The sequence below is a fragment of the Geotrypetes seraphini genome, chromosome 2, assembly GCF_902459505.1.
Source record: "Geotrypetes seraphini chromosome 2, aGeoSer1.1, whole genome shotgun sequence".
Lineage (NCBI taxonomy): Eukaryota > Metazoa > Chordata > Amphibia > Gymnophiona > Dermophiidae > Geotrypetes > Geotrypetes seraphini.
In genome coordinates, this window is record NC_047085.1 from 318,498,259 (window position 1) to 318,517,062 (window position 18,804).

Here is an 18,804-nt window from a genome sequence, read left to right on the forward strand (position 1 = left end):
GAAGAACCACCCTATTATGGTAGAATGCTACATAAAGGTGGATCAGACACAAGCACTTCAAGCTCACTTATTTGGCATGCAGATGTAAGCAATATACGGAATATAACTTTCCAAGTGAGATGTTTGAGAGATGAGGTTGAGATTGATTCAAAGGGAAGCTTCATTAGAGAAGGACAATGTTAAGGTCCCTTGCCACTGGAGGTGGCTTAAGCAGTGGCTTGGTATGGTAAAGGCCTTTCAAGAATCTGGCAACCAAAGTATGTACAGAGAGAGATTTAAAAAAAAAAAAAATCTAGTAGTGCATAAAAAAATGCTGAGTGCACCAAGATGAACTCTAACCGAGATTGTCTTGAGGCCTGAGCTGGAAATATACAGAAGATAGTCCAGAACAGATGAGAGAACACAAGTGTTTGGGTCCAGTGAATGGAGATTACACCATACTGTGAAGCGATTCCATCTGAAACAATAGTAGCGTTGTGTGGAAAGTTTTCTAGAAGCTTCAATGATGGCCAACACTGGTGCAGATAGCACAAAAATATCTAACAGTTGGGTGACAGATACCATGCTGTGAACACTAACAAACAGACTGGGGTGGAGGAGAGAACCCTCATTCTGTGTGAGCAATGTTGAAAAAAGTTGCAGCGTGATGGGTTCCCATGTGCTGAGTTGTAGTGGGAGAGGAAACCAAAAGTGAGGTGGCCACAGTGGTGCTATGATGATGGTGGCATGTTCTTGGTGAAGTATGAGTAGAGTTTTCCTGACTAATGGTATTGGAGGGAAAGCATAAAGGAATCTGTCTGTCCACTCGAGGAAAAAAGCATCTGACTCTAGGCGAATGGGAGTGAAAATTCTGCAACAGAAGGTGGAAAGTTTGTGGTTGTGGTTGTGGGGGGGGGAAGCAAAGCGATCCACCTCTGGAGTCCCCTAGTCTTTGAATATTTGCTATAGAACAGTTGAGTTGAATGACCACTTGTGAGTTTGTAGGATTCTGCTTAACCTGTCTGCTAAGATATTTATTTATTTAGATTTTTATCCCGTCCTCCCAGTAGCTCAGAACGGTTTACAAGTAAACATTCACAATGGAGTAAATTGGATATACAAGATTATACAGTAGATTTAAATACTTGGACATACAAGACTGTGCAGCAGTTTAGATGTAGGGACTAAACAGCAAATTAAGAACAGTAGTTTAAATATAAGTAGTTTAGCTTAGATACAAGTTATTTGAGTATAGGCTGAGAGTGGACTATACAGAAATTTAGGCAGAAGATTAGAATGAAGAAAGAAGGGTAGAGGTGGGGGTTTAAGGGGGTTGGGTGTAGACTGAGGGTGACCTTTAGTTGAAGAGGAGGGTCTTTACCATTTTCCGGAATGTCATTAGTGAGTTCTGTAGTCTGAATTGAGGGGGGAGTTGGTTCCAGAGTTGGGGGATGAAGTGGCTGTAGGAGCGTTTATGGGCGGTTTCTGAGAGGAGAGACCTTCTGGGGGGAATGCATAGGCGTACCTCCGTTTCTGAGCGGAGGGTGCGGGTGGGGATGTAGAAGGGTAGCTTGGATTTTATGTAGGAGAGGGTAGTGGCATAAATTCTTTTGTGTGCTATTGCCAGGGCCTTGAATGCACAGCGTTGGTTAATTGGGAGCCAGTGTTCAGCGCGGAGTGCTGGGAAGATGGGATCATAGTAGTTGAGGCTGTGTAGGAGGCGGATAGCTGCATTTTGGACCCGTTGGAGGCGCTTGAGATCTTTTTTGGTTATTCCATTAAATAGGGAGTTGCAGTAATCCATTCTGGAGAGGACATATGCGTAGAGGAGTTGGGCTAGGTCAGGTGTGGAGATGTAGGGTTTGATCCTTCTCAGTTGGCGGAGGTAGTAGGAGGTAGAGACTACTTGGGATATGTGGGTGGATAGGGATAGGTGTCCGTCTAAGGTTACTCCTAGGCTGTGTACTTGATCTGTTGCCGTTAGTAGAGTGGAGTCCCAAGATAGTGTTGGGCGTGTGTATTTGGTGTTTTTTTTCCTGATCCATAAGAGTTCGGTCTTAGAGGCGTTCAGTTGTAGTTTGTTGTTTGTCATCCAGGTTTTCATGTCAGAGAGGCAGCGTTGGAGGTTAGCAATTTGGGACGATCAGTTTTCGCCTAGAGGGAGGAGCAGCTGGATGACATCGGCATAGGAGTGGATTTTAATGTTGTACTTCTGCACTATATCAATGACAGGTCTGATGTAGAGGTTGAATAGGAGGGGGATTGAATATTATGTTTTCCTGCAAGATCTAATCTAATCTAATCTAAACCTTAAGTTTATATACCGCATCATCTCCATGAGAATGTAGCTCGACACGGTTTACAAGAACTTAAAATAGTGGGTAGAGAAGAAGAAAAAGGATTACATGAACTTATGTGTAGAAGGGGGGAGAGAAAGGGGGGGAAGGATAGAGCTACAATTTGCTGAAAAGCCAGGTTTTCAGTTGTTTGCGGAATAACTGAAGGGAGCTCAGATTCCGCAGCGGGGTGGTGAGGTCGTTCCAAAGACCTGTGATTTTGAAGAGAAGGGATTTTCCCAGTTTGCCTGAATAGTGGATGCCGCGTGGAGAGGGGAAGGCTAGTTTAAGCCTTTGGGCAGTTTTGGAGGAGTCGGGACTGGAGGAGTTGAAAGACAGTGGGATAAGAGGAGGCAGGATTCCGTGAATGATCTTGAAAGCCAGGCAGGAACATTTGAAATGGATTCTGGAGATTATTGGGAGCCAATGAAGTTTGGCAAGGAGTGGGGAGGCATGGTCAGACTTGCGTTTTGAGAAGATCAGTTTGGCTGCAGTATTCTGGATTAGCTGGAGTCTTAGAATACTTTTTTTTTGATAGATTTAAGTAGATGGCGTTGCAGTAATCTAGTTTGGAGAGGATGATGGATTGGACAAGGATGGCAAAGTGTTGTTGGCTGAAGTAGGATCTAGCTTTCCTCAGCATGTGAAGGCTGAAAAAGCATGATTTTGCCAAGGAGTTGAGGTGGTCATTGAGGGAGAGAGAGGAATCGATAGTGATACCAAGGACCTTGCATGAGAACTCGAGCTGTAGTGTATCGCCTGTGGGTAGTGTGAAAAGTGTGGGCAGGTGTTCGAATTTTGGGCCGAGCCAGAGTAGTTTTGTTTTAGATTCGTTTAGTTTCATCTGTACTGAGAGGGACCAGGCACGGAGTCTCATTATGCAAGCTGTAATGTTTTCATGGAGGTTGGTGAGGTTCTGGTCAGTCTCAAGGAGGACAAGGATGTCATCTGCATAAGTGTAGATTGTTTCCAGGGGGGATAGTTGAAAGAGTTTCAGGGAGGACATGTAGATGTTAAAGAGAATAGGGGAAAGGGGTGATCCTTGAGGGATAAACCGCTTTGAGAAATATGTTGTGAGGGATTGCTCAGGACCAGATTTTGATCACTTCTTGACAAATTGGGCGAGACCCTGTGCCTCCTTGTTTGTTCACATAGTACATGGCTGTCTGTTCGAATGAGTACTACTTGATTGAGGAAGTGATCCTTGAATGAAAATAGAGCATTGTATATTGCTCGAAGTTCCAGGAGATTGATTTGGAAAGTTCTCTTGTGAGGACTCCAGCTGCCTTGAGTACAGAGACCATCAAGGGGGGATCCCCAAACAATCATGGAAGCATCTGCTGTTAGTATCTTTTGATGTGGTAAAGTCTGGAAGAGAAGGCCCCTGGACAGATAGGTTGGTAATAACCACTACTGAAAGAACTGATGAAATGCCGAGGTCACTTGTATTTTCTGGGATAGTCTGTCAGTGGCTTGAGACCATTGGTTCAAAGGTGTCCACCAAGGTATCCCGAGATGTAGGCAGGCAATTGGAGTTATGTAAACTGTAGATGTCATGTGACTTAGAAGGTGCATCATTTGACATGCTATGATTTGTCGAAGAGAGGAAACCTTTTTGAAGATGTGAATCAGAGCCGAGTCATTGTTGTGGTAGAAACGCTTGAGCTTTGGTTGAGTCTAGAAGTGCTCCAATGAATTGTAGAATCTGGGGTTGCAGATGAGATTTTTGATAGTTGACTGCAAATCCAAGTAGTTTTAAGAGCTGAACAGTTTCTTTCAAGATTTAATGAGCTTGTTGAAGTGTTTGGGCCTTGATCAACCAGTCATCTAGGTAAAGGAATACTTGAAATCTGTACGAGCGAAGGGTTACAGCTATTACTATTAAGCATTTCATGTATACTCTGGATGCTGAAGCTAGTCCAAATGGTAGCACTCTCTATGGTAGCTGCCTGTAAATAAGCCTTGAACATGGCTAACATAAAATCAGGGATCAACAACCCTGGAGACAATCTAGAAATCATAGCATGAGCAGAAGACACATTTAAGACCTGTTCCTGACTCTCTAAGATAGGAAGAAGGTCACCTGAGACAGAGGGCAAAATGGACACATTTCCCGCCAAAATGGAGGGAAGCGCGGTCAATAAACTGGCACCTGAAATAAAAAATGCAGTACTGAAGCCAAACTCGACTCCGCTACTACAGAAACACTGCTAGCCCCAGCTGCAGCAACAAGGGAATCCCCAGCCACCCGGCAGTGTGCAAACCCGAATCTGTCAGAACGCCGGCCATTGAAGAACCCCCCCAGCGTGGGCAGCAGGAGAGGTCAGGACGTCACCAGTGCCTCCCGCCGAACATGCGAAGGGGAGCCCCAACACGCTGACACCCACCGCTGGAATAGAGGGTAAAATAACAAAGACAAAGAAACTTTATGTGGAAAAACTACAAAAATAATAACGGGAAGGCAGAAAAAGTTACAGTTTGACACACATGGAAGAACTCCAAGAAACATGGCTTCTCAGTTCTGCAGAAAACTAAGAACAGATGGTCCCATGAGCAAACATCAGGTGGGACACTAAAGAGGTTTTTTTTTAATGTGACAGTAAACTTTTGCACTGTCTATACCAAGCTCAGAGGATTATGTTACCCTCACATATGAGAACATGCTGTCTGCTTGTCTTGGGATAATACAAAATATAGAAAAAATTCTGAGTAAATACCTACCAGGGATGTGTATTTGGTTCATCAATGGGCCTCAAAAAATATAGAAGCCATTTAACTGACATGTGGTGAAATCCGAACTTAGTGTATGGGAAAGACTAGGATAAGGATACGCTAAACTCAGATTTTACACTGCATTTTTTAAAGCATTTTTCTTTTTATTTGGAGGTCATGTGCTATGTTACCATTAATCTACAGTACTTACAAAAAGTTAATGCAGGAGCACTTACTGCCTCCTATGACCTGACTAACTAGTTAGAGTGTGTAATCCTAATACTCTAGATCAGTGGTGCCCAATACGTTGTGCCTTCAAAATCTACCGGCCGATCAGCCTTCCTCTCCCCGATTGCCTGGTGAAGACAGCTTCCCTCCCTTCCACTGCCCTCTTGCCCACATGCAAATTGAACTCAGGCTGTGGGGCTTTAACACTGCGTGCGCTGGCTTCCCTTCTTCGAAACAGGAAGTTATGTCATTCCTGTTTCAGAAGGGAAGCCGGCGCGCGCAGTGTTAGAGCCCGCCCCCCCTGCCTGGGTTCAGTTCCTCTAACAACGCGTGCAAACTCCGGCCTTGGGGCGCGACACTCTGGTAGCTGGCTGCAGCCGCAGACGCGTCCCGCATGGCCACAGCGGCAAGTATTTGGACTGCCGAAGGGGCAGGATGCGGCAGCCATGCTCTGAGCGTCGCCTTCCCTCCCCCGTGGAACATTTCCGTTTGTGTTCACCCCCGAAGAGAGCACCGCCGAACATAAATGGGTGAGTGCCATTCTCCCCACATATTTTTCTGTCACCTTCTCCCGTTCCAGCATCCCCAGAGCCAGAGAAGGCAAGTGGCTGCGTCCGTTCCTTCACTGGGGCTTCTCCAGAAGGCAGGGCAAGTAGGGATTAAAAATAAAACAAAAAATATTATAATGCATCTATATTGCTTGGCCACTAGCCGGCAAGTCTGAGAGGCCCAAACCGGACATTATAACTGTGGGGTGATGCCGCCCTTTACCTCCAGCCTGTCTACCAAACATGGAGGCGGCAGCAGACGCACAGTAAATGCCACGGGCTTCCAAGAGAAGGGAAGGAAAAGAGAAACCAGACCATGGAAGGAGAGAGAAGGGAAGGAGACAGATGCCAGACCAGGGGCAAGGAAGGAGAGAAAATACCAGATAATGGAGGGGGGAGGGAGAGATAGAAGAGAAGGAGAGGAAAAAGATGTCAGGGCATGGGGGGAGGGACGGGAAATTAAGAAGACAGATGCCAGACCAGAGAGAAAGGAAGGAGAGGAGATGTCAGAGCATGGCAAGGGAGGAAGAGATAGAAGGAAAGGAGAGAGATGCCAGGCCATGGGGTTGAGTAGGAAGGAAAGGAGGCATGAAGAGAGAGAGAAAGAAAGGGCAGGGAGAGAGCAAGAAAAAGTTTAGGGAGGGAATGAGGTCTGGAGGAGAAGAAGCATACAGGCTGAAAGAAGGGAAGAAATATTGGATGCACAGTCAGAAGAAGAAAGTGCAACCAGAGACTCATGAAATCACCAGACAACAAGGTAGGAAAAATGATTTTATTTTAAATTTAGTGATCAAAATTTGTCTGAATTTATATCTGCTGTCTATATTTTGCACTATGGCCCCCCTTTTTACTAAACCATAATAGCGGATTTTAGCGCAGGGAGCCAATGAGCATCGAGAGCAGCGCTGGGCATTCAGCGCAGTTCCCTGCACTAAAAACTGCTATTGTGGTTTAGTAAAAAGGGAAGGGGGGTATATTTGTCTATTTTTGTATGGTTGTTACTGAAGTGACAGTGCATAGAGTCATCTGCCTTGACCTCTTTGGAAAAAACCCGGAATAGGAATGATAATTAACATTTTCTCAGCGTAAAGTGAGCTTTGTTTTTTTTTTTTTTTTAATTTTATTGTTGGTAGATCATTTTGCCTTGGTCATTTTAAAAGTAGCTCGCAAGCCCAAAAAGTGTGGGCACCCCTGCTCTAGATCATGGATGCCCACACTTTTTAGGCTTGCAAGCTACTTTTAAAATGACCAAGTTAAAATGATCTACCAACAATAAAACTTTAAAAAAACACAAAGCACACTGTACACAGAGAAAATGTTAATTATAATTTATATTCGGGGGGGGGGGGTGTTTCAAAAAGAGGTCAAGGCAGATGACTTTAAAATATGTAATGCCACCTCTGTAACAACTATACAAAAATAGACAAATATATCCTTGCCCTTTTACTAAACCGTGATAGCATTTTTTAGCGCAGGGAGCCATGCTGAATGCCCCACGCTGCTCCCGATGCTCATAGGCTCCCTGCACTAAAAACCGCTATTGCGGTTTAGTAAAAGGGGGCCATAGTGCAAAATATAGACAGCAGATATAAATTCTCAAAACGGACACATTTTGATCACTAAATTGAAAATAAAATCATTTTTCCTACCTTTGTTGTCTGGTGATTTCATGAGTCTCTAGTTGCACTTCCTTCTGTGCATCCAATATTTCTTCCCTTCTTTCTGCCTCCTGCATGCTTCTCCTCCAGTCCAGACTTCATTCCATTCCCCAACCAACATCTCTCTCTGTCCCTCCATGAGTCCAACTTTTTCTTCCTGTCTCCCTGCCTGCCCCCTGTCACCTGACACTCCATTCCCTCCCCCAATTTTTCTTACTCTCTCCTTGCCCCTTCACTTTCTTTTACTTTCTCTCTCTCCCTGCCCCCTTCTCTCTCTCCCTGCCTCCCTCCTCTTCCCTTACTTCTCTCCTTGCTGTTCGCAACTCTATGATCAATTTGATATGCATTCACTTGTAAATACTCTCTCCTTGCTGTCTGCTACTCTATGATCAATTTGATATGTAACCACTTGTAATCTCTGTTTAACTACTCTATGATCAATTTGATATGTAACCACATGTAATCTCTGTTATGTGAACCGCCTAGAACTCTTCGGGGTATGGCGGTATACAAAAATAAAGTTATTATTATTATTCTTTGTCTTTCTCTCTCCCTGCCCCCTTTCATTTTTTCTGTCTCTCTCCCTGCCCCCTTTCTTTCTCTCTCCTTGCCCCCTAAGCCACCTCCACCATTACCAAATGCCCCCAGCAAACACTTCCTCCTGTCTGCTCTTACTCTTATTTCCCAAATTATGTATTTTTCTCTCAGTTCCATTGTCCCATTACTGCACATGCTCCCTCTCTGAGTTCCTGTCACCCTCACAGCCTATTTCTTTTCCACTGCCACAGCTCCACTCCAAGTTTCTGTCTCCATCAGTCTGTCACTGTTCCCTTTAGAACTTTCAGACAGTTCTGGCTCTTCATAGCAACATTCTCTGTCCCTGCTATTAACCTTTTTAATTCACTTCATCCCTTCATAGTCCCCTCTATTCCTTCCCATGACTTCACTCCCAACCTGTGCTTCACTCCCAACCATGCCCACAAGCCTTCCCCCCCATGTCAATTCTGATGTCAGAGAGGAAGTTCTGGGCCAGCTAGGCAGTGATTGGCTGGCCTGGAACTTCCTCTCCGACGTTAGAATTGACGTTGAGGAGGGGGGGGGAGAGGCTTGTGGGCCCAGTGCTTATGCAGTGGATGCACTTGCCTGGCTTTTGCAGTGTTGGGGAAGCAGGGAGAATGCAAAGACAAAACGAGTCTATCGCGGAGCCCAGGATGGGCTCTGCAATAGACTCGCGTTGCCCTTTTGATCTACTGGTTGATCGCGATCGACCTTTTGGGCACCCCTGCTCTAGATGGTTAGTTCTTTTATGCCAAGTATCTGCACATGACATGTCCGCTGGAAACAATATTTTGAAAAAATAAATAATGTACGGGTTAGCATGTGCAAACAGGTTAAATACCACCAAACTATCTCATTTTGTAATTGTTTTTCACACGCTAAGTGTGTGTTAGGGCTTAACGCCTTTTAGTAGAAGGGCCCCTTAACGTGTGCTAGAGTGATTAAATGCACACTAGCTTGGAGGAAGTGACTTCATCAGCCTAGATGACCACATAGCCAGAGTGCTCCAGACTCCTCACCTGCAGTTTACTTCATCAGTCCAATATCCAATAACTCTGCCTTCAACTTCCTCCTACACACTACAGTGAGTAAGCTGATGGGCTTGAAATAAAAATGGTCAAAGTTAGCAAGGCTCTGTACCATATGGAATACCCAGTGCATGATTGAAGCCTAGTTCTCAATAGAAGATGAGGACTTGGATTGTGGTCTGGTAGAAGAATTGAAGCGCTGGATAATATTTGTTAGAGGTTGATAAGAATACAGGCTGAAATACTGGACAAATTTGATATTCACATGGACATGAGGGAGCAGAGCATGTGCCTTGAAGTAATGGAAAACAAGGTGGAAGAACAAAGAGGTCTTGACTGAGGCAATGTGCTCAAACAACTGTGCACCTTTTGAAAACAGAGGCACTGCAATTTACGCTCAGTAATTTGGAAAACAGTGGGAAGAGGAAAATCCTCTGGTTTCAAGGTGTGCTGGGAACTGGTGGTACAGACATCCTCATTATAGTGCAAACACTATGTGGGCAATTACTGGAGGGGTGTACTAAAGCAAAGTCCTGTTGGAGCTGGAGAGTGCAAATTGGGCATTGGACCCTTTTGTATAGAATAAGCTGCAGGATGTTATACTGCACTTGGTTAAGGAGCTGTTCCTGCAGAAAGCATAACAGGAGGCTCCCCTCCAATTTCAGGATTCGACTGTTCCAGTTTACCAGGATGTTTCATCTTCATCCTGGTGAAGAGGAGAGAAATGCAGCCTGTTTTGGATTGCCTCAATAAGGAAAAAATTAAATATAGATGGGCATTCCCCTTCAATCTGTTTTGGCACCAATGGGAAACTACACAAAAGTCAGTAGAGGAAATCTGGAAAATCTTTCAGGAAGCTGGTTTAACAGTGACTATACTGTCCTCCTCAACCAGGTATTCCAATGGTAGAAAGTGTCAGATAAGAATAAAAGGGACCGAAGATAGCCCACAAGCTCATGAAATGTCCGAATTGCTGGTCGTGCTAGATGTTTGCCTTACTCATCTGCCTCAGTTGAGAGGCCTTGTACTCTTAACTGTGCTTTTGACTGCTTCACTGTTCTACTGTGACTTTTTAAAGGGGATTATGTAAATGTGAAAGTGTGCATGCTCTTTATCTTGGATGGCTGAAGGATATTTGGTTTACATGGGCTTGACTATTAGGGAAGGGTCTTGGGTAGATGGCTCAGGAACCTCCATAGTTACTGCATATTTGTGAGGGTTTGGGTATATTTACTTAGAGGGACATAATCAAAGGAAACGTCTAAATCTGATTTGGACATATGGCGCTAGACACCCAAAGTTGACAGTGGTAAAATGTCCAATCTCGAAAAATATGTCTAGAATATTATTTTTTTCCCGAAAATCATCTGAAGCCATTGATCGTCCAGACCGCCAATATATCTAGCTTTATACCACATTTTTAACCAAAATTTTGTCTACGTCCCAAACACTCAGAACAAGACCAATTGGACTGCAAGCTCTTCAGAGCAGGGACCATCCATTACATGTCAAATGTGCAGTGCTGCATACGCTTTTGCTTTAGAAATATTAAATAGTAGTAGTAGTAGTAGTATGTCACCTCATCTATTAAGACATTCCATCCTGTTTGTCCTTGGAGAAATAAATATATATTTTACTTTGCCATTTTATTTGACAGTTTCATTATTAAACATTTTACTTTTGGAAAAAAAAAAAAACCAATACCTGCCTGCAGATTTTTGTTCCATTTTCTTTCTTTTCAATTTTTTTCCTTTTATGGATTTTCCTCCTGTCTATATAATTTTTGCTGTCCTATCCTCATCCCCTTTACAAAGGTGTCAGTGATTTTTTTTCCCTTAGGCCATTCTCTGGTGTCTCCTTAATATTTTAACAGTCATCTTTTAATTTCATTTATTATATTTGCGTCCTGCCTATCTAAAAGTCTCAGCAGGTAACAATGAGTAAGACAACAAAATATACAAGCAATAAAAACCAAGAATATCTACTCTTATTTTTGCTTCTTCTAGCCAGTCTCACCTCCTACTAGGCTCTATTTTTGTCTATTTCACATTGCTTCCCCTTCTAACAAGTTTTTCTAACCTTCTCAGCAGATTATTATTCAGAAAATCATTGAGCAGATTACAATGAATGTCAACAGAATATATAATTTCTAACTATTTCAATGGACTGAGATCAGCATGGCAAGTTCCATTATAAAATTGGGAATATGTTATTAATAGTATTTCGAATCAACCTTCAAGTTTCAAGTTTATTAGGATTTTATATACCGCCTATCAAGGTTATCTAAGCGGTTTTTACAATCAGGTACTCAAGCATTTTCCCTATCTGTCCCGGTGGGCTCACAATCTATCTAACGCACCTTCAATCAATACTGAAGCCATGCTATTTTTGGATTAAAAAAAAAATAGCAACAGCAAAGCTCAAACTTACTTAAGAGATCCTGACAATTTTGGCTGCTGAAGAAGTTTCTCTGCATGATTCAAAGCCATTAGGTTGTCACCCAAAGCCAAAGAGACATAAGCACTGCAAGCAAGTATTGAACATCTACAGAAGAAAAACAAAACTCCTTTAAAATGAAATATTTTAAAATTTTACAAACACACAGAACCTATATGAAATACATTGACTTTTTTTTTTTCAACACTTAGGCCCCCTTTTACTAAGCCATGGTAGAAAGTGCCTCGCGTTAAATTTGTTTAGGGTCCTCAGGTTTATGATTGGGCAGTATCCTCCTGTGTCTTTTTTGTGATTAGTAAATGCTTAGAAAAAAATCCAGCAGTGGAACAAGCTCAATTGCAATGGCTTGTACAAGGGAAGAAATACTGTCAGCTCTTAGCATCCAAAAATACTTAGGGCTCCTTTTACTAAGCTGTGATAGTGTTTTTAGCGAACGCAGGATTTTAGTGCGCGCTGAAGGGACACGTCTTGTAGTTTTCCTTAGGCTGTGTTTAAAGCTGTAAATCCAGACTCTGTTTGCCTTCTCTTGCTGAAATACTGCAAGGACATTTTATGTTTGAAAAGATGTGTGTTATCTTGTTGTGAAGTGACTTCAATTGTTTTCATAAGCTGTATTTGCAAGCAGCTTTAGATAAGAGGCTCTGCTGACCAAGGCACCCTTTGAACTTCAGTCTTTAGATAGAAAAATACTTGTTATTTCTTTAAAGTTTCATGTGACCTGTGTCCATATATGGTTTGCATTTACGTCACATGCTGACACATGCTGACAACACTGATTCATGTAAAATTATATAAAAGGGATGTAAAGATGACAATAAAGCGGACATGTTTGGAAGATGATTTCTTGTCTTTAAGATATGTCCCCAAATGACAGACAGAGAGAGAGTATGGGGCAGGAATTGGGACCTAATCCTTTTCAGTTGGGGGCCCGCCCGGGATGGACAGATGACATCACCAATATTTTGTGAGTATTTCTGAATTTTTTCCGTTCTTTAATACTCACTGGTATTGGTGACCTGTTCCCACCCTTTATTTTAAGTTCAAGCTTTGGGTTCTATTACGGTGTTTTTGGGAAAAATCTCGGGGTACTTTTGGGAAGCGCCCCTCGTGAATATAAGCAGCTGCCATTCTTTCGGGAAGAATGAAATTATTTATAGAACCCCCCTGCCCAGTCTGTCATTTGTGAGGTTAAAATTTTTTTTATAGAGTATAAGATTTTATTGTTTCTTATTACTGTACCTCGCTTATAAGGTAAGATAAGCGAATATTTTTGCATTGTTATATTGTTTTTGTAATGAGTCATAAAGGCACTTAGGATTCTCCCTCTCCTAGACAGATGAGACTTGTAAGGCTTATGTTGCCTGTGCGTGTGTGACATTCTTCCTTCAGCCTACATCTTTCTGTATCACCAATCCTTTCCCGTATATGTTTGCACTGTTTATATGTTTAACACTGAGGTAGGACATGCTGTTATGTGGAATGAATTGCAAGCGGTGTTTGAATCAGTCTAAGATCTTTCCCTCGTAGCTTGTATACAAGCACTGTTTCTTGTCTTCCTTTTGAACATACAATAGTTTGATCCTGACTCATTTTGTGCGTTTCTCCTACGGCTGCTTCCTTTGTGTTCTGTGCTGGCAAAATTTTGTTTTGTTTCTAGAAGATTAGCCAGTTGTAAATTTTCTCTGTGCTTATTTGGATACCTAGTTACTGACCTTAAGGAATGCGATTCTGGTTTTCTCTTTCTGACTGAAAGCCATATTTTTCTATTTGACAGTTTGAATTATATAAAGTACAAATGCATTTTTGATTGCCAGACTTTTGACTGTTGTTCTTTGCTTTCATTATCAGGGTCCGTGCATGAATGCTTTTGCCCCTCCCCCCAGATTTCCCAGTTTGGGCTTTCACTGACAATGTTGTAAGCAGTACGGTGAGAATCATGATTCCACTGCTTGTCACTTTTCTTTCCTCCGGTATTATCAAAACCACTATCAATCCTGTTGTCAAAGCTGATGGCATCCCCCGCTTCGTCCTAGACTTTAGGGCTGTTAATGTTTTTGTAATTTTCATTGCACCTATTGTCCCTGATGTTTCTTCCTTTCTCTCCTCCATTCCATCGGCAGCCAATGTTTTTTTTCTGTCATTGTCCTAAAGAAAGTTTTTTTTTCAGTCCCTGTTAATGAGGCTTCTCAGCCCCTTTTTGCCTTCACCTTTAAGCAACAGTATACCTGGTGTGGAATGCCCCAGGGCTATGTTGACTCCATTGTCCTCCGGGCTATTCTACAGCCATGCACTGCCCCTCATGGTTCTGTCCTCATTCTGTACCTCTTTTTGTGTTCCATAATTCAGGAGACCTGTCAGGCTGATAGTTTGCACCTTTTACAATGGTTGTCTGTGTGTGGTCACAAGGTGTCACGAAATAAACTGCACTGGTGTAGATCTGAAGTGAAATACCTGGGTTTTGTCCTGTCTCATGGTCAAAGGAAACTCTGCACTTCCAGCATTGCTGCTGTTCTGGGTCTGCCCCGCCCAGCTACCAAGAAAGACATGCTTATATGATTGGTTACTGCTGCCAATGGATCTCTGATTGTTCCTTCTATGACCAGATTCTGAGACAGAGCCTAGGTTCTGAAATGACTGCTCTTATCAGATGGACTCATGAAATGTTGGACATTTGAGATGTGCTTTGGTTTCTAGCCCAGGCCTGGGTCTTCCTGATTATGACCATATGTTTTATCTCTTTGTTCGGGACCATTGTAACACCATGAAGGGAGAACATGGCGGTAAGTTACGCTCTGTTGCCTTTTTTTCTATAGTCACTCCTGTTCAAGTTCATGGCATGCTTGCCTGCTTGAAAGCCCTGGCTGCATGTGCTATGGTGGTAGAGATGGTTACTCCTCTGACCCTTGGTCACCCCACTACCCTTCACACTTTTCACGATGTCCAAGCCCTTCTTTTAAATGGGCTCCTGGGTCTCAAGGGTGAACAGGATTCTCTACCTCTCTTTTTTCACAGCTTCAGTCCTTTGTTACCCCCCCCTCTGAACTTGATGCCTGACGTTTGGCAGGTGCCCAAAGCCGCCCTTTTGGATGGACTTTGGTGCAAAGAGGGGAAACCCTGGATACCAGCTGCTAGCTCTCCCTTATTCATTGCCCAATATCATGGTATTGGTTATCGTAGTGCTCGCTCGACATTTTAACTTCTTGCTAGTGATATTTTCATTCTTGACCTTTTGCTCCTTGCTACAGATATATATAGCTCGATAGCTACAGCTGGCATGTTTGTGAATTGAAAACAAATTGGACAATACAATTCCTTTCTATTGTTTTAGCTGAAATTAGGATGTTGCTAATTTAAAATGTTTTTTCTTTTTCTTAGCAGTAGTTCGGATGTATACATAGCCATCCCAGATCAGTTTTGGCACAGATATTTCTAATGTTTTCCAAGGGTCCTCTTTATCACTGCAGAGATAGAGATGCTCCAAAGAGACATTAGCTTTATGCCTTTTTCCGAATATGAGATGGTTATGATATACATTATTTGTAGTTTTGGTTTTATTTATATCAATATGTTTATTTGCAGAGTTAAATTCAGCCCTGCACACTTGACAGATGGAATAATAGCTTCATGCTTAAAACTTTATGTTTTGTCTGTGTCATGTCTACTTGCTTTAGTTTAGTGGGTACCCCAGGATACATAACATTGGCCATTTCTAGAGCTCTTTTTCCACTTCTTATTAGTCTAACTGCGCAATGCTTATACTTATATTACTTATAGCTTTCATATTCTAAATGAAGTTTAGTTAGGGGTTATATGTTTAAGAAAAAGTTTTACTTTATACAGCATTTATTTCGTGGTGCTCCCTACATATGATCCATTCAGTATACATTTCTGAATACATTCAGTACATCAGTATGGTCTCTCTGCAGTACATAATAGTTATATGCAGCACGCAAAAACATATATTTTTGGATTGTTCAATTAAGAACCTTAAGTAACTGAGTATTGTATCTGTTTTGCCATAGCTATACTAAGTAAATGTACTGGTATTGTCACATGTTGCCACATTCAGTACAGGCAACATGGTTTCTCTCTTGTTTTTTATCTCTTATTTGGATCACATTGGAGTACAGCTGCTGAATGATATTTGGACTCTTTTCCCGGTGTATCTCTTTCTGTATGCACAGACATCTGGCTGCTCTCCCTTTGAGATTCTCACGGGATGACCTTTCCCCGCCCCTATGGGTAGACAAACCCTCAATAGTTGAGAGTAGTGATCTTCCCTTGATACAGGAGGAATACGTCCGAAAGCTCATTGAAATATTAGGGCTTGTTCAAAGAAACGTGTCTTGCACTTCTCCTTTCTCTCCACAGATTCCTACCCATTTTTTCCAGCCTGGTGATAAAGTTATCGTCCAGAAGCTTTTCAAGGATCTGAAGCAGACGGATTTCCCCTTTGGCCTTCCCACTACTGCGATCGCTGTGACCAGGACCGCAGTACTCACTGAGGAGTCTCCTGTTTGGATCCACGCAAGTCGATTGAAGAGGGTTAACCTAAAACCCCAGAAGCAAGTCTTCCCTGCGCAGATTTCACCTCCTCCAGTGGAACAACATGATGATCTCATTGCAGCATTCTACCAACTTTATCATTCTCTTACTGGCAACGCTCCTGTTAGTTTTTCTTCCTGTATGGATCATTTCTAACTGGGTCTACAGGGATGATGTGTTCTGGGTCCATGACACTTTCTGCCCATACCCATCTGTAAATGACACTCCTGCTGAAAACAGCACCCCCGACACCTCTTTGCGAACACGACTTCAAGCTGGACTACTCCCTCGCAAAGGCTGTCCTTCAATTGGAATCCAGCAAGACAGATAGTATACTACCCTTTGGTATACTTCCAGCAGTGTGCACGTGGTCACCTTCACTTTTGAGTATTGTGACATTGTGGACTGTTCATCAATTGATATCCCAAGGCTGTGTCATTGGTCCTCAGAGATTCCTAAAACTAAAGACATATGTATATATATGTGTTACTGATTCACGTTGGGGGGATAAGTGTGCATTCTGGGGAGCGGTAGGATGGAATATTGATACTGACTGGGCTTATAAACCAGAAAGTACTCTGAAAAAAAGTGGACCAAAATGGTAAATCACTGCTTATTCATAGGACTCTTCATAAGGTTGGAAACTGTTATAGGAAAAGTGTTCCTGCACAAATTATTAAGCTTTCTCTTACTATTGACAACCCTAAACCTACTGATGAAGGTATGTACATTATGGGCATGTGGTTTAAGGGTGGGTCTAGCTATCCGACCCATCCGTTTTTCTTACGGGATCTATTTACCTCCTCTAATTTTACCTATCCTCTTTGTGCACTGTGGTGTTCTAAATACCTTTTGTTGCCTGGACAGAAAAAGCTTGATATTGCCGTTACCATCTATAAGGGTAATTACACATGTCATGTTTTTAATCTGACACAGGGTAGTTTTGTAGGTAATTTACCCCCAGGTTATTGTTCTGTCTTGGATTATAGGAATGCCCCATTGTTGCAGCATCAGATTTTCACCTTAGGTGATATTTACTGGCTCTATGGAGACTTTTGGCTCCGTGTTAAGCTACCCAGCCAGTGGATAGGCCAGTGTACTTTAGCTAAGGTTACCATGCTCCTGCATATTCTTTCTGAAAGGCACCCTTCCGATTCACATGGTTTTTCCTCTTTTCTGTCTCGATATAAATCTGATCTCCTTGGTAGTTTTGATCCGCATGTATACATAGATGCTATAGGGGCCCCAAGAGGGGTCCCAGATGAATTTAAGGCCCAAGATCAGGTTAAGGCTGGGTTTGAGTTCCTTATTCCCTTTGTTACTATTAATAAGAATGTTGATTGGATTAATTAAATTTATTATAATCAGCAACGCTTTGTGAACTACTCTAGGGACGCCTTGCAAGGTATTGCTGATCAATTAGGCTCCACTTCTCAGATGGTTTTCTAAATTGTATGGCCCTGGCTATGATACAGGTCCTACTATGGCCATTCAGAAATTAGCAGACCTCTTTGCTGAGCTCAAATGTAACTCTGGTTTATCTAATTCTTGGGATCAGCACTTTAGTTGAATGCAGGGTTGGGTAAAAGACCTTTTTTTTGTTATAAGCTCTATTATTATCTGCATTCTTGTTTCTTATGTAATTTTTCGCCTGCTCATGCACTGTGTTATTCGTATTGCAGTTCCTAACACCCCTCCTCGAGACACATATCTAGAGTATCACTCCCTCCCAGCTCATGCTGTGCATTTATGATGTCATTTTCATGACGTAAGAGGGGATTGAAGGGACACGTCTTGTAGTTTTCCTTAGGCTGTGTTTAAAGCTGTAAATCTAGACTCTGCTTGCCTTCTCTTGCTGAAATACTGCAAGAACATTTTATGTTTGAAAAGATGTGTGTTATCTTGTTGTGAAGTGACTTCAATTGTTTTCATAAGCTGTATTTGCAAGCAGCTTTAGATAAGAGGCTCTGCTGACCAAGGCACCCTTTGGACTTCAGTCTTTAGATAGAAAAATACTTGTTATTTCTTTAAAGTTTCATGTGACCTGTGTCCATATATGGTTTGTATTTACATCACATGCTGACAACACTGATTCATGTAAAATGATATAAAAGGGATGTAAAGCTGACAATAAAGCGGACATGTTTGGAAGATGATTTCTTGTCTTTAAGATATGTCCCCAGGTGTATCTGTCTTACAAATGACAGACAGAGAGAGAGTATGGGGCAGGAATTGGGACCTAATCCTTTTCACGCGCTAAACCCATGCAACGCAGCTAGAACTAGCGCCAGCTCAATGCTGGCGTTAAGGTCTAGCATGGGGCAATTTAGCACGCGCTAAATCCGCTATCGCAGCTTAGTAAAAGGAGCCCTTAATCTTTTTTTTTGTTTTAATTCTTTATTAGTTTTCCAAACTTACCAATTGCATACAAATAAGCATACAAATATAAACAATTGATAGCACTTAAATTTGCACAAATATTAAAAAATGAAATACCCTCCCCCCTCCCTCCCTATCTGGATGTGTGTGGAAAATTAAGAAATCCCAAGAATTAAGGATCTTATCAATTAATCACTCTACAATTTAACAAATGTTTCCAATGGACCCCAGACTTCTTTAAACTTTTTATTGTTTCTCACCTGTTCCGCATTCATTCTCTCATACCTATAATATAAGCACAATGTTTCCCACCAAAAGGAAAGGTTTAACCTGTCATAATTTTTCCAGTTCCTGGTTATCATTTGCATAGCAACCC

General features: G+C 42.2%; 1 protein-coding gene across 1 annotated transcript in view; it reads right to left on the reverse strand.

The window, feature by feature from the left end:
• CNOT10 (CCR4-NOT transcription complex subunit 10) overlaps positions 1–18,804 on the reverse strand; it is a 186,241-nt gene that overhangs the window by 34,383 nt on the left and 133,054 nt on the right. The window contains 1 exon segment of the mRNA XM_033930099.1: positions 11,478–11,591. Coding sequence (XP_033785990.1) covers positions 11,478–11,591 — 114 coding nt within the window.